Source organism: Engraulis encrasicolus, chromosome 5 (assembly GCF_034702125.1).
Source record: "Engraulis encrasicolus isolate BLACKSEA-1 chromosome 5, IST_EnEncr_1.0, whole genome shotgun sequence".
Lineage (NCBI taxonomy): Eukaryota > Metazoa > Chordata > Actinopteri > Clupeiformes > Engraulidae > Engraulis > Engraulis encrasicolus.
In genome coordinates, this window is record NC_085861.1 from 10,934,576 (window position 1) to 10,950,635 (window position 16,060).

At 45.6% G+C, this 16,060-nt stretch overlaps 1 protein-coding gene across 1 annotated transcript; it reads right to left on the reverse strand.

Annotated features, from left to right (window-relative positions):
• Positions 1-235: 235 nt before the first annotated feature.
• Positions 236-14,966, reverse strand: si:dkey-23o4.6 (retinol dehydrogenase 12). Its single transcript, XM_063198706.1, has 7 exons — positions 14,882-14,966; positions 14,171-14,305; positions 13,455-13,646; positions 11,870-12,031; positions 10,175-10,294; positions 982-1,186; positions 236-341 (listed from the first exon to the last, which is right to left on the reverse strand). Exons 1-7 carry the CDS (start codon positions 14,946-14,948, stop codon positions 236-238), a joined length of 987 nt encoding a protein of 328 aa, XP_063054776.1. The 5' UTR covers positions 14,949-14,966.
• Between the last annotated feature and the right edge of the window lie 1,094 nt (positions 14,967-16,060).

The following is a 16,060-nucleotide window of genomic DNA, read 5'->3' on the forward strand; positions in this document are numbered from 1 at the left end:
TTAGCGCCCAGCAGGGTCGGTGTGGAGTGCACAAGGCAGGTGACTTGGAGAGGCGGAGGAGGAGAAGGGGTTTTCTCTCTCTGTCTCTCTCTCTGTCTCTCTCTCTCTCTCTCTCTCTCTCTCTCTCTCTCTCTCTCTCTCTCTCTCTCTGTCTGTCTCTCTCTCTCTGTCTGTCTCCCTCTCTCTCTCTCTCTCTCTCTCTCTCTATCTCTCTCTCTTTCTCTCCTCCGCTCCTTTAGTCACCGTCAGAGATGCCCACCAGTCGGGCGCTGACCTCCCAGAGGCGCCTTGCTGCAACGTCGTCTCTGCCCTCAGGGGAGGTCTGCTTCTCTCGGCAGTCACTGCAGAGCGGACAAACAGAAAATGCACATACAGTGTTTCATTCAATTCTTTACAGACAAGGTCTAACAGAAGGTACAAACTAATTGTATGAATGAATATCCTATTCAAAACAACTCACTCTGCTCTACATTCATTGGATAACACAATCCCATAGGCTGCACAGAAATAATGACTTGTATTGGAAATGGCTAATTTAGTAGGCTAATGGCGCCATCCTTTTTTTATATTTGAGTTTCCGAGACAGGATAATATCTACTTCGGACCCTGTTGGACAATAAAGAAGTCTAAGTCTAAGTCTAAGTCTCCAGTGTCACCTAAAGTAGCAGCCAGACTTGTTCTCCAGGCCCTCTGTGACGGCGCAGTAGATGGAGGTCTGGCTAACATGAAAGCTAACACGCAAAACCAGACCATAACAGGAAGACTTTAGTCTGGCACTCCATGGTTAAGAAAGCTGAGGGCTGTGGGCGGCACCAAACCGTTGCATTGACCAATCAGAGTAACAGTGCCTAACAACAGTGACAGCCAGGGCCCCTGACAGATTTGGCAGGGACGTACTTCCGTCCCTGTTGGAAAATAAAGACGTCTACGTACGTACGTACGTATGTTGGACAATAAAGAAGTCTAAGTCTCCAGTGTCACCTGAAGTAGCAGCCAGACTTGCTCTCCAGGCCCTCGGTGACGGCGCAGTAGATGGAGGTCTGGGCGCCCTGGCGCGGGGTCTTCATAAACATGTAGGAGGGCAGCATGAGGATGCTCCGGAGGAAGGGGAACCAGCTCTCCACGTGGCGGCCCAGCTCTGTGCGGATCACGCCCGGGTGCAGGCTGTAGGACGTGATGCCGCTCCCTGGAGGAAGAAGACGCACACAGACACACATGCACACACGGACATATGCACGCACGCACGCACACTCATGCAGACACACACATGCAGACACACACGCACACACACACATGCAGAGACACACACATGCACACATACAAACATGGAAAACTTTTACATAGAGATACAACTTTTTACAAGGAGATTCAACCTTTTACATAGAGATCCACACCTCAACCTCTCTTAAAGACAAAGGGAGGTAGCCCCTTAATGCACGCCGTACCTCCTGTGGCACGCTGTAATAGACATTGAAAGTTAACTACTATAGTACTACACTACTATGACAGTGCATGGGGCCTTTAGTAATACATTACGACTTGGTCATTGCCATTCTGGTAACAGCTCATTTATAATGCCGTGTCTTAACCCTCCTGTTATCCTTTGGTTCTACTTGACCCTATTCAATGTTTAACATCTGAAAAATACATGAAGTACATAATTCTTTTGCTTCAGCTTGTAGAAAAAGTGAAATTTCCACAAAAATGTTTTCCCTAAGTGCTGTACATGTTTTGGTTACATCTGTGTTCCTTGGGGTCAATTTGACCCCAAATTATTTTCAGTGGATTAAACATAAGAACAGAACACATTGCTTTCTTTAGGGCTCTGATAACTAACAATATGTGTGATGTGGACGAGGGCCAAAACTAATTCAAGGCAACTTTTGGGCAGTTGTTGCACATTTTCACTTAGTCATGGACTAGTTATTTTGGTGTGTTGGCTATGTGTGGGGGTGCTAGGACTTATCTAAAGGGCTTTTTTATGTCCCCAACAGAGCAACAGTAAATATCTGAGGCATAAACCGGTGCAAAAGTTTTTGCTTCTACTGATTTTGTAGACATTTAAGTGGCTGGGGTCAAAATGACCCCAATGATCACAGATGTAACCTAAATCTGAGGATAACAGGAGGGTCAAGGGGTTAAACCATGCATACTGTAGTGTAGCGTGTAGCCCCATAATGTACGCCATTCTACCAGGGGAGCGCTGTAATAGTCGTAGGAAACATTACACACAGCCTTTAATAATACACAACAATTTGGTCATTGCCATTATGGTAACATCAAATCTATAACAGGGGCCATGTCTTAATGGGTTATTAATGCACACTGCTCCTCTTGTAGAAAACTTTATTATTTGTAGCAACACCTTTGTGCTACACCACAACGACATTACAGAGTCTTTTGTAATACATTAAGACTTTGTTGCCATTCTGGTCACAGCTAACTTGTAACAGGGGTCATGTCTTTGCACGTTAAAAAAGTGGATAAACTAGGCAACTCTTGTTGGCGAACAAGATGAGACGAGTTGAGGCTGTCTTGTAATGCAGGGGGGGAGCAGCTAAGAGAGGCTGTTAAGCACATGTACAGAGATTGTAGATCGGGGGTGGGGGACCTATGTCTCGAGGGCCGTTTGCGGCCCTTGAGGTCGGCTTATCTGGCCCCGGATATAATGTTAATGTTATGCAGTTTCACATGAAATATTACATGCTTTTTTAGAAATTACATTTGCAATACAATTATGTTATATGTTCAGGTGACCTAGTGGAGATGGGGTCTCTTGTAAAGGTGGCCGTGTTCAATATAGGCCTAAAGAGCAGGGGGAAATCCTGGTTTCTGCTCATAGTATGGCCCCTGGAGAACTTTATAAAATTTGAAGTGGCCCCTCGAATGTACTACAAATGTAGCCTAAAAAGCATCCATGAACCCCAAAACAGGGGGTAGGCTACATGTCTGATGGCTGATGGCAAAGTCAGAAATGATTCCTCCAAAATCTAAGTTGCAAACCAATACTGCAATAGCAGAAGAGCAAAGAGTATGCAACTATTTGGGATGATATTGTATTGGGGAAAAAAAGCTCTGCCCTACAAATGCAAAATGCAGTAACTACGCAAAGACTGAATAAACTGAGAAAATGTCCTTCAGAGTATTAGCAAAGAGAGTAGATTAGAGTGCATTTCCTGGATCCATGTGATGTCATGTGAACACCCCTTTAGGAGACCTGCAGTTAGGAGACCTTTGGAGAATACATGGAGTTGGCACTGCAGATGGCGGTAGCGCACATTTTATGCAAGCTGTCACCAAATGCCACAGAAAAAGAAGAAGAAGGAGGGGACAACGCCCCCTTAGGAGACCAAACTTGAACACACTCCTTTGCTTTGGGTGGGCGGAGTTTGAATCCTCTTACTCTAATTTACTCTCTTTGGTATTAGTATTGGGTTGGATATTTTAGTTACTGTAAATGTGACATAGCAATATGTCTAAAACCATCCGTGGGGCAGATGTCATTCTGAATGACACAAGACGCAAGTACAGCCCCCAGCTGTAACGAGGTGGCGTGGAAATAGTGAGTCCCATACAGTAGTAGACTATGACTTCAAAAGAGATAGACAAAAACTGTGTTTACCCTAAAAGCGGCTATGATTCCCATGGTAACCGGGGGAGGGTTACGTAAGTGGTCGGACTTGGAGAACTTAACCTATGGCCGGTCGGCCATCTGTCTAGGTCATGGTCAACCCATCTAAATACGGGATTATTGCTGTTTTAAAACACACTCTGCGCATACAGCAGTATTCAAAATCTCCTTAAGCCACCAAGCGAGAACTTGGCACGCATGGAATTAAGCAAAAAAATTAAGCAAAGAGATGGGTATTTTGTTCACATTTGCATTCACTGCTTTGATTTGATTGTTGCTTTGTAAAATACAGATGGATTGAGAGGTAGGAGGTATGTACGCGTGCCATATACCACACAAGATTTATTTCAGTTGCTGTTTTGCTCACTTGTCGACTCCTGCTGACACATACACGTATATACAAGTGTGTGCACATGGGGGTGCTGTGGCACAGCGCGCTAAGCCACCCACATATGGGCTTGCATGCCCAGAGGCATCCAGGTTCGACTCCAGTCTGGGTAATTTCCCAGCCCTACCCCATCTCTCTTCCACACTCACTTCCGGTCATCTCTATACTGTCCTATCAAGAAATAAAGGCCCAAAAAGCCCATGAAAATATTTTAAAAAGTGTGTGTACAGGTGTTAGGAAAGGCCAAGGCTGTTTGTCAGTGGATAAGGAGTGTTGAAAATGACTTGCAGTTATTCTTCTCCCTTGAAGTCTTGCCATCCCCCCACCTCACTAGATGCTACTAATATAAAACAAAGCAGATTATGCGGCTGTTGTAAATGGCTGGACTGAGTATCTGAACAGATTGCACATTAAAATAGCGCATGTGGATGTCAGAAAATGACATGCATATTTTTTAAACACGTTTTCAAGTTGACCTCAGTTCAAATGCTTAAAAGTATGAAATATTCCCTACAGCAGTGTAATAATAATTCGGTTTAATTTAAAATAGTTCATTTCTCATACATTTGTTCCAATGTCAAATCTACATATTTCTAACATAAACATTGCATTTGTTATAGCCTATTTACGATTTGAGTGTATTTCTGGTGGATAGTGGAGCAGTTTTACATTTCCATGTTAATTTAGTGCTCTCTCTCTCTCTCTCTCCCTCTCTATTAATTATAGTCATTCTAACACCATGGTAGATGTCGGCACCCACAGATTGCTGCCAATGCCGCTATATTACACCATCTGCCATGTAAACACTGTGCCATGAGGGGGTGAGTCGGACGTGGACCAACAAACACATGTCAAGCAGAGTGGAGTGGAGCACCTCAGACAGTGCTATGTACTGTAGGTCTCGTAGAGCTGCTGCAAAACACTGTGTGTAGTACTGTTAACTCATTCTGCTATTACAGTTAGAGTTAAGAGTATTCGACTGGGTGCTTTTCTCTAGACCAGGGATATCAAACCCAGGCCAAAAGTCCAAAAGGGGGCCAAATTTGGCCCGCAGAGCCATTTTATTCGGCCCGCGAGATCATTTCAAATGTCTATTACATTTGGCCAACATACACCATCAAGCGTAATATGACTTGAAAGTGAAATTTGCTGTGTCACAGGAGGATGTGTAGACACATTTGAACTAACAAATATGATGGGAAAGAGTGTATGTGAAATTTAACTATGAGTATGACGTGAATGCATGCACAATTTTAGCCCATTTTTTAAAATAATTGAGGAGTTTGGCCCGCAACTTTGTTCCAGATGTCTAGACCCCTGCTCTAGACAGTACAACGTGAGTGTTCTCCTTAACCCCCTTTGAGCCTTTGGCCAAGGCTCATTCCCATCTATACTACACTGTGCACCTTATGTAAACAATAGGGCTTTGGACAATAGTCACTGCTGACTGTAATAGAGTAATGATGATAACGCGATAAAAGGTGACACACAAGCATATAATCATGGGGGCCGCTAGGGGGCGGCGAAAGTGGTACAGATTCCAAGGGCCCAAGCACTGATAGGGGCCCTTAAGTGTGCCCAAGCACTGAGAGGGGCCCTTAACCTTAAGTCAAGTCAAGTCAAGTCAAGTAGGTTTTATTGTCAATTTCTTTACATGCACTGGTCATACAAAGAATTTGAAATTACATTTCTTGCTTTCCCATACAGACATAGACTAATCTAGGTAAGGACATAGACAGTATAGACATAGACAGTACTTATACATGGACTTAAGACAGTATGGACATAGACAGTGCTCATACAGACATTTAAAGTGCAAGACTGGACAACAGAAGACTTGTAGAGGACATACATTAAGAGGTATTTGTTGTGCTTTTGTGCTTTTCCTAAAAAAGTCCTTTATAGCGTTCTGACATGGTAATAGTAGCATTTTGAAGAAAAATAAATATTAAAAAAGGTCTGTCAAGTACACCAGCAGCAGTGTGTGTGTGTGTGTGTGTATGTGTGTGTGTGCTGTGTGTTGTGTATGTGTTGTGTTGTGTATGTGTGTGTATGTGTTTAGTGCAGGTAGAAGGTGCGGTGTGCGTCTTGTGTGTGTGTTCGTGTGTCTGTGTGTGTGTGTGTGTGTGTGTGTGTGTGTGTGTGTGTGTGTGTGTGTGTGTGTGGTCAGTGTGTGTATGTTTGGGTTTAGTGCAGAAAGTGCAGTGTGCTTGTGTGTGTGTGTGTGTGTGTGTGGTGTGTGTGTGTGTGTGTGTGTGTGTGTGTGTGTGTGTGTGTGTGTGTGTGTGTGTGTGTGTGTGTGTGTGTGTGTGTGTGTGTGTGTGTGTGTGTGTGGTGTGTGCATGTTTTGAGTTAGTGCAGGTTGAAAGTTCAGTCACAAGTATAGTAGTGCAGGTGGAATGTTCAGTCGCAGATATGGTGGTGGGGGATGGGGGGGGGTTGTCAGTGGCCTTGCTGGCTAGAGGCTGACAGTGGAGGGAGAGTGGGTTGAGTGTTCAGCATCTTGATCGCTTGGTGCATTGTGTCTGCTCGCCAGCCTGGTGGTACGGGAACGGAGGCGCCTGTACCTCTTTCCAGAGGGCAGGAGGCTAAACAGTTTGTGTGCAGGTGGCTTGTGTCTTTGATGATCATCAGTGCTTTCCGGGTGAGGCGTGTGGTGTAAATGTCCTGCAGGGAGGGGAGTGGTACTCCAATGATCTTCTTCGCTGTGTTCACAACACGCTGGAGTGTCTTCCTGTTTTTCTCCGTGCAGCTTCCTCCCCACACTGTGATGCAGTTGGACACGACGCTCTCTATGGTTCCTCTGTAGAATGTTGTCATGGTGGAGGGTGTAGCACTTGCCTTCTTTAGTTTGCGCAGGAAGTAGAGACGCTGATGGGCCTTCTTCGCCAGTGATGTAGTGTTGGTGGTCCAAGAGAGGTCGTCGCTGATGTGCACTCCAAGGAACTTGGTGCTGCTCACTCTCTCCACAGCATCGCCGTCGATGGTCAGTGGTGGCAGTTGTTTTATGGACCCTTTGGAAGTTGACAACAATCTCCTTGGTCTTGTTGACATTCAGCAGGAGGTTGTTGTCTTTGCACCATCTGGCCAGCAGGTCTACTTCTTCTCTGTAGTGAGTCTCATCGCCCTTGGTGATGAGGCCCACCAGTGTTGTATCATCCGCAAACTTCACTAGATGGTTAGTGTGTGCTGTTGTGCAGTCGTGTGTCAGCAGCGTGAACAGCAGGGGGCTGAGAACACAACCTTGCGGAGCCCCCGTGCTCAGGGTCAGGGTGCTCGAGGTGTTGTTCCCTACCCGTACTGCTTGTGGTCTTTGCATCAGGAAGTCCAGCAGCCAGTTGCAGAGGGAGGTGCTGAAACCTAGTTTGTCCAGTTTTCTGATGAGTTGTTGTGGTATTATGGTATTGAATGCTGAACTGAAGTCAATGATATGAACAGCATTCTCACATATGAGGCTTTATTGTCCAAGTGGGTGAGGGCTGGATGGAGGGCAGAGCAAATTGCATCCTCCGTGGATCGCTTGGCTCGGTATGCGAACTGGTAGGGGTCTAGGGTGGGGGGTAGGGTGGCTTTGATGTGTGACAGGACTAGCCGTTCGAAGCACTTCATGATTATGGGCGTCAGTGCTACAGGACGGTAGTCATTGAAGCATGATGGTGATGATTTCTTCGGCACAGGTATGATGGTAGCAGCTTTGAAAAGTGATGGGATGACTGCTTGCTCCAGAGAGATGTTAAAGATGTCTTTGAAGACATCCTTCAGCTCTTCTGCACAATCCTTCAACACTCGGCCTGGTATGTTGTCTGGGCCAGCTGCTTTGCGTGGGTTGATGGTGGCCAGTTCCCCCTTAACACTGGCAGAGGACAGGTAAAGGGGTTGATCATGGGGGGGAGGGGGAGTTTTCTGTGGGTGAGTGTCATTTTGTGCTTCAAAGCGGGCAAAGAAACTGTTCAGGTCGTTTAGCAGAGAGGTGTTGTTGTCACAGCTTCGTGGTGCAGGCTTATAGTCCGTGATGGCCTGTATGCCCTGCCACAGGCTCTGTGCATCTCTGCTGTCTTTGAAGTGTGTTGTTATTTTGTCTGAGTATTCCTTTTTTGCTTTCCTGATGCCCTGGGACAGGTTTGCCCTTGCTGTCTTTAGGCCAGCTACGTCTCCTGCTCTGAAGGCTTTGTCTCTGGCCCTCAGCAGTCGGTGAACGTCTCCTGTGAACCATGGCTTCTGGTAGTGATGTGTTTTATTTCTGTAACATCATCGATGCATTTTGTGATGTAGGAGGTCACGGTGTCTGTGTACTCCTCAATGTCAATGTGATTGCTGTGGGTGGCAGTTGTTTTGAAAATGTCCCAGTCTGTGGTTTCAAAGCAGTCCTGAAGTCGTGAGATGGCTCCCTCAGGCCATTTTCTCACCTCCTTCTGAACTGGTTTGGTGAGTTTTGCCTTTTGTCTGTAAGCTGGCAGTAGCAGAATTGTTGTGTGGTCTGATGATCCAATGTGGGGGATGGGCTTTGCCTTGTATGCTCTCTTCTGATTTGTGTAAACGAGGTCCAGGGTGTTTTGTTCTCTTGTTGGGAAGTTGACATGTTGATGAAATTTTGGAAGTACTGTTTTGAGATTTCCGTGGTTGAAATCTCCCAGTACCACTGTGAAGGCATCTGGGTGTGCATCTTGTTGTTCACTGATGCCCCGATGCAGCTCGTTCAGTGCCTCGCTTTTGACGCCATTGTTGTTGCTGGGTGGGAGGTAGACGGCGACTAATAGGATAGCGGATATTTCTCTGGGTAAATAGAAGGGTCGGCACTTGATGATCATGAACTCCACTCGTGAAGAGCAGTGCCTCTGTACCACCGTAGCATTATTGCACCAAGCATCATGTGTGTAGACACATATTCCTCCCCCTCGTTTTTTCTCTGCAAGGGCTCTGTCCGCTCGGTGGCACGTTAGTTGTTCCAGTTGTAAAGCCGAATCGGGTATGCCGTCGTTCAGCCATGATTCGGTGAACACCGTAACGCAGCAGTTCCTCACGGTTTTGTTCGCTGATCTCAGTAGCCGTATGTCATCCATCTTATTGTCCAGAGATCTGACGTTTGCCAAGAGAATTGATGGTATTGCTGGACGAGTTGGGTTGGCTGCAAGCCGTGTCTCGACGCCACCTCGTTTGCCCCTTTTCCTAATTATTGAGCATCGCTTTCGGTGTCGGCATAGCGAGGCAGACGGGTCCGATGTAGTCCTATGCCGCCGGAGAATTCCTAGTTCTTCCAGAGTCTTCATTGGTACATCCAATACATTGCTTAAGTTGTCCAAGTGTGCCCAAGCACTGATAGGGGCCCTTAAGGGGGCCCAAAATTTGGATCTTTCATGGGACCCAACATTTCTGGCAGTGCCCCTGCATATAATATGCATGTTATAGCTGAACCATAGCTGGCTGGCTAACTAAAAATATGTACTACAGTCACTGACATGAATAAGGGGACAGACGTGGTTCTATAGAACTCCATTCAACGATTTTGAAGCATGGTCTGCTCACGACTGGTCTGCGAGAATATTCGCCCAAAATTTTCCGGAAGTGTACCTTAGCAACGTTGAGAACAAGTGCTGATAGGCCGACACTGCTGGCCAATCTTAAGACAGCCACTTGAAGTCATGTCCCGCCCCTCCCACCAAATATGAAATGGCGTGCGGACGGGAGTTACTGAGCCCTGTTTTCGGCTGTGAAACTGCTAGGTGCCGACACCGAAACCCCTGATTGTCACGGAACCATCAACACAGCTGTCCATATAGTATATGTACATTAGTGACAACAGTATATTCACTCACTCAGTAACACTGAAGGGCAGTCATGGGTGCTAAGGGAAGTCATGGGTAAGCGGTTAGGGAGTCAGACTCGTAGCCCAGGTTGGTGGGGGGAGTAATTAGTGCTCTCCCCCATCCTCCTCCATGACTGAGGATGGTACTGTCCCGCCGCACTGCTCCCTTGGGGCGCCATTGGGGGCTGTCCCCTTGCACAGGTGAGGCATAAAATGCAATTTTGTTGTGTGCAGTGTGCAGTGAACACTTGTGTGCTGTGGAGTGCTGTGTCACAATAACAATGGTAGTTGGAGTTGGAGTTTCCCAGGTGGGCGTTTAAACACTGAAACACTGAAAAAGTGCTGCGTTTACCTCTCATCCTGTGATGGAGCTCCCTTGAGAAGAGGATGTTGGCCAGTTTACTCTGCCTGTAGCTGACCAGGGAGCTGTAGGGCCTCTTGTCGAAGAACAGATCATCAAAGTCAATTTTACCTGTGGAAAGTTCAACAGACATGTCGGAGTATCTTGATGTTAATTTGTAAGGCAACTACCTGTGAGTTGCATGATGTTCGCGGATCAAATAAATGATTTTCGTGGATCAAATACAAGTCTCTCATTGATTAACTTTTTCAAACACAACTGTAATTATATTCAAGATTTTCACTCTCTTTTGTTTCCTGAAACACTAGAATCATTAGAATGTGTATGGTATTTTGAAAATTGTGAACTACATAATACACAATGCATATTTTATGAAACTCTAATTATACTGCATGCTTTTATATTCTTACACTCTTATAGCACTTTAATGCACTCCTTTCCAACAGTGGAACGCTGTAATAGTCACTGAAAAAAACGTGATACCATAGTACTATACCTCTATGACAATGCACAAGGCCTTAATACATTACAACTAAATACATACATTACAACTTGGTCATTGCCATTCTGGTAACAACTCATTTATAACAGTGGCCGTGTCTTACAAGGATAACAATAAAATAAGCAGCGAATGCACGCACATCAGTGCCACAGATGAGGGACAAAACAAGATAACTTGAAGAAATAATAAATGTCTGCAACACTGTTCTATGTTGATCGTCCGAAACGTGCCATTAAATATTTGGGAGTAACGGAGGTCAACTAGCAGAGTATGGCATGGAACAACCTCCCTCCCGAAGCCTCATACAGTATCGACAGAGAGAATAGAGAGAGAGAGGTTCCATTGGCCCATTGTTTCCGGGTTCTATTATTGGGGGGGAAATCCCCCTTTAGGCAGACCTAGGCAGACCTGAGGACTGTTCTATTCAATGCTAGGAGCATTATGACACGCCCCTTTAGGCAGACCGGAACCTGGTCATGTTAGGTGCCCATAGAAACCTATTATGTTGGTATATCTCTATACTTAAAGAATCTCTGGTATCGGTAGTGCTGAGCTATCAGACTGGTCCTTTAGGTAAGTGGTATTGTGCTGTGACTCGACTCCCATACCTGAACCGATGTATTGACTAGAAGGACTGCGCAGTAGGACCTCAGTTACACTCAGTGGTGTAGTCTACTTTTTTATGGTGGGTATACTGTATATTTGAGATTTTTTTTGAAGTGGGTATACTGTATATATTTGTGCCATTCAAAACAATGGATCACTCAATTTTAAGTGGGTATACTGAAATCCCTGAAAATTAGAAGTGGGTATACTCCGTATACCCGCGTTCTACGTAGACTACACCACTGGTTACACTTGTGCCGTTGACCCGGGATGGGAGTGAGGTTTGGGGGGGTGAGTGTAACGGAGGAGAACTAGCAGAGTGTGGCGAGGAATGTTTAGTAAGCCTCCCTCCCGTAGACTCATACAGTATTGGTAGTGCTGAGCTATCGGACTGGTCCTTTAGCTCAGCGGTATCGTGCAGTGACTCCCATACCCGAACCGATGCGTTGACTAGGAGGACGCGAGTTCGAGACCCGAAGGGGGCGGACTGCGCGAGTACACCTCAGTTACACATAGAGAACAGTGTTGCAGACATTTATTATTTCCTTAGAAATAAAATGCATCATCTGGAAGGTTACCTCCTTTGTGGGCAATGCTGGACACGTTGACGACTCGGCTGGGGCGGGACTTCTTCAGGAGATCCATCAGCAGATTGGTCAGCAGGAAGTGGCCCAGGTGATTGACAGCCAGCTGCGTCTCGAAGCCGTCCTCCGTCACCCACCTCGGGCACATCATCACACCTGTTGAGACAGCGTGGACACACAACAGGTGCATGTTGGTGAAAGACTCTTTTTTTGGGCTCTGCCGTCAAGTGGAGTAACGACATTTAATGCCCATACATTAATTAGCAATTGGTGGTTGATATGCTGCAATGAATATGCTCCTTAGATAGTCCACTAAAAACAAACAAAAATCCATACAATACTGGCACTGGTTGTCGTTGTGCCACCTTGACATGTGCTACAGCGGAAACGTCTCTGACCAAGGAGAGTATGAACATTCACAGCTCCTGAACCGCCAGGAAGATACAATGAGGGCCCCTGTATCAGTCTCATAAATAAAACTAGATCTCACAGCCCTACCATGGCCTGGCAGTAGAGCACTGGGTTACTATGCTGGCGACCCGGGTTTGATTCCAGCCTGGGTCATTTGGCCGTCCTTCCCCATCTCTCTCTCCCCACTCATTTGCTGTCTCTCTCTCACCATCCCATCACATATAAAGGCACAAAAGCCCTATATAGTTTATTTTCCTTCTGTCCTTATTTTCAAAGGGTTGCATTGGAATACAGATGCCAACAGACAGATGAAAATAAAGGACCAAGAATTGATTTCAGGACTAAAGTCAGACACCTTCATGTCTGTATAGTCTACAGTCTTTTCAACTCGAAACCATTAAACCCTGAGAGCACAGCGTTATAAATTTGCTGTTACCAGAATGGCAATGGCCAAGTCATAGTGCATTGCTAAAGGCCCTGTGTTATGTCATAGTATTGTAGTACTATGCTAGTGAACCTTTCAATGACTATTACAGTGTGGCACTGGAGGTACGGCGTGCATCTAGGGCAGGGGTGGGGAACCTATGTCTCGAGGGCCGTTTGTGGCCCTTAAGGCCATTTTATCCAGCCCCCAATAAAATGTTAATCTTATTAACTAGAAATTACATTTACAATACAACTAAGTTATATTCAGGGGACCTAGTGAAGGTGGGGTCTGTTTTAAGGGTGGCTGCCTTCAATATAGGCCTAAGGTGCAGGGGGAAATCCTGATTGATGTTCAAAGGATGTCCCTTGGAGGACTTTCACGGCCCTTGGAGGAATTTGATGTTTCCCCACCCCTGATCTAGTGGCTACAGTAATCACTGTAATAACCTACTGCCTGATTATTATAGACAATTAGACATAGACAGTATACATACATTACACCTAGAGTACCTATACAATATGTCTGTATGGGTATTGTATCTATATGTATATTGTACCTGTACTCTAGGTGTAATGTATTTATACTGTCTATGTCTAATTGTCTATGTCCACACCTAGAGCATAGAGTCTATGTCTGTCTGCATGGGAAAGTATGAAACGTAATTTCAATTCTTTGTATGACCAGCGCATGTAAAGAAATTGACAATAAAACCGACTTGACTTGATTATTGTCCAATCTCACCAGCGTTGTTGATGAGAATGTCGAGCCGCTCCTCTGTGGCGTTGATCTCCTTGGCGAACTGGCGCACGGAGTACAGGGAGGCCAGATCCAGGTGGCGCACCATCACGTTGCCATTTCTTGTCGTCCTGCGGATGAAGTCCGCTGAGTGCTGGGCCCTACTCAGGTCCCTACAGGCCATGATCACTCGGGCCCCTGAAGACGCACACACACACGAGCACATGCACACACACACACGCACACGCACACGCACACACAGACACACGCACACACACACACACGCACGCACGCACGCACACACGCACACACACACACACACACACCGGGTGGCCACCCAGGAACAGACAGGAAACCGGGACCAAAACAAGCTCAGTCTGAGAGAAAGTGGGCTGGGCATCCCACTGTATATACATACCACTAAAAACTTTGCATGGCAGTTAAAAGACATGCACAGTGGTACAACAGAAGGATTGAAATATATTGGGAAAGCAAATAGATTGGACTGGAGGATGGAGCATGTGGGATGTGAAGTGGGATGAACATTTGCACACACCCATCTCTCTCTCTCTCTCTCTCTCTCTCTCTCTCTCTCTCTCTCTCTCTCTCTCTCTCTCTCACTCACACACACACACACACACACACACGCGGGCGCGTGCAACATTATAGCAAACAGAGAAACGCACATGTTATATCAAGGATAAATGGCAGAACTTGTGTACCTCGGCGCGCCATGTCTTGTGCCGTCTCCTTGCCGATGCCGGTGTTGGCACCGGTGATCAGCACAGTCTTCCCAACCAAGTGCGCTTTGCTGCGACACGTCCCTCCTGCAATCCATTTCCTCAGCGCAAGAAGTCCTTTCAAAGAGGACAAGGGTTTTCTTTTTCAGTAATAATTCGAGAGGGTTTTGGACACTTCACCTTTGCGTCATTACACCGGGTACCCGTGGAGAGCCTGGGCTACTAATGCCCCAAGTTAACTTAAAGGGCACTTTAAGGGCAATTTAAACAGCTATAACAGCTATGATAGACAGCTTCATTAGTCGTAACTACATAGCTACTTGAAGTCCATCTATGCAAATGTATTTTACCTTCACACTTGTGGAAAGTTGAACACTTTAAGCATTTAATTCAATTGTAGCCTACCGGTCCACGCCTGAAGTTCATGGCGCACAGCATTCCAAATAGTTCCATAAAATAGGCTACAGCCTAACCAATAAAGTGACAGCAATACTGTTTCTAAAATAGGCTATAGGCTAAAATGTCAATGTGTTTGGCATAATTTTCGCCCTTGCCTTGCGACGTTATTATTTCTCAGTGCCAGGCGGATTAAAATGGGCTATGCGCAGCACGTTCATTTCAAAGGCAATCGCATGCGCGAGCAGAGAGGGTATTGAATAGCTAGACAAAGAGCCACAAAAGGCCACGACTTACCGAAACCTATCACCAAGACAACAGCGCCATACTTGGCAAAAGCAGACGACACAACTTCTTCCCACATTTCCTAGGTTGGGTATGGGCTGTCATCGACCTCAAGTCTCCTCGGAACTGACCTCTGATTCACTTGATATTATGATGTTTGTCTCTCGCGTTGTCACTCCTGGGCGAGACGGGCTATGAATAGGTTTAAGCAACTTACACATCGGCTTACTGACAATTAAGCTTCCTGGCCATTCATCTCCACTCACTGACAACAACGAGACTCATTTTGAAATAGAGCCTGAACGCGGCAGCGAATGAGGGAAGACCCCACTAAACCCAAGCACTAGTATATTTAGGCTATATTTGAATGGGAATAAGTGTAAAACGGTTAAAAAAAACAGTGGCAATTAGTATGAATGGCCTAATAATAATACTACTACTATTTATAATAATAATAATACTAATACTACTACTACTACTACTACTACTACTACTACTACTACTACTACTAATAATAATAATAATAATAATAATAATAATAATAATAATAATTTCTTGGGAAATATGAAATGTTTGAAGGCAGGAAACATAACATAATTGCTCAATCAGAATGAAGAATAGGGCCTAGACTACATTCTTTCAAACGATAGGCTATTTCAGAATGTATCTAGTCAGTGGTGACATTAGGCCTACAATAGCGGCCAGTGAGCAAAGACAAGTTGTCTCTGTGTAAGAATATCAAAGAATATCAAAAAGACTGCCACAGAGTGCCTCTCTGTAAAAATGGGGAATTGAACCCTATAAGTTTGAACCAGATTCTGAGGAATCGGATGCTGATGACAATTTCCACCTTCAGGCTACTCACCACCTAACCCCATCTAGCATGACATAAGTTCTTGTGTTTGTTTACTGTATGTATGCACATCGTGTTGCCAAAATCTATGAATGGCACGACAGCATCATCTAGTGGGCTACGTGAGCTAAGTGGGGTGTAGGCCTACTTGGAATTTTGCAGGCTTGAGGCGACAAGCTGTACTAATATGCAGGGAAGGTGACGGGGGCGCTTATTGTTCATAAAGGGGACACCTGCAAGGTTTAGTGCCCGGGGGCACCACAGTGTCTAAATACAGTCCTTGCAAGGTCAGCTGTCACGGCCCAAGGGCAGAGGGCCCCCAGAAATGGGTTCTCATT

Bases quoted from the DNA above. Each gene is read 5' to 3' on its own strand.
- si:dkey-23o4.6 (XM_063198706.1), bottom strand. From the start codon at position 14,948: ATGTGGGAAGAAGTTGTGTCGTCTGCTTTTGCCAAGTATGGCGCTGTT. The intron at 10,295-11,869 runs GTAACCTTCCAG...AACTTTCCACAG, and splicing joins CAGCATTGCCCACAAAGGAG to GTAAAATTGACTTTGATGAT. The intron at 1,187-10,174 runs GTAAACGCAGCA...TTCTTCCTCCAG, and splicing joins GCTCCATCACAGGATGAGAG to GGAGCGGCATCACGTCCTAC.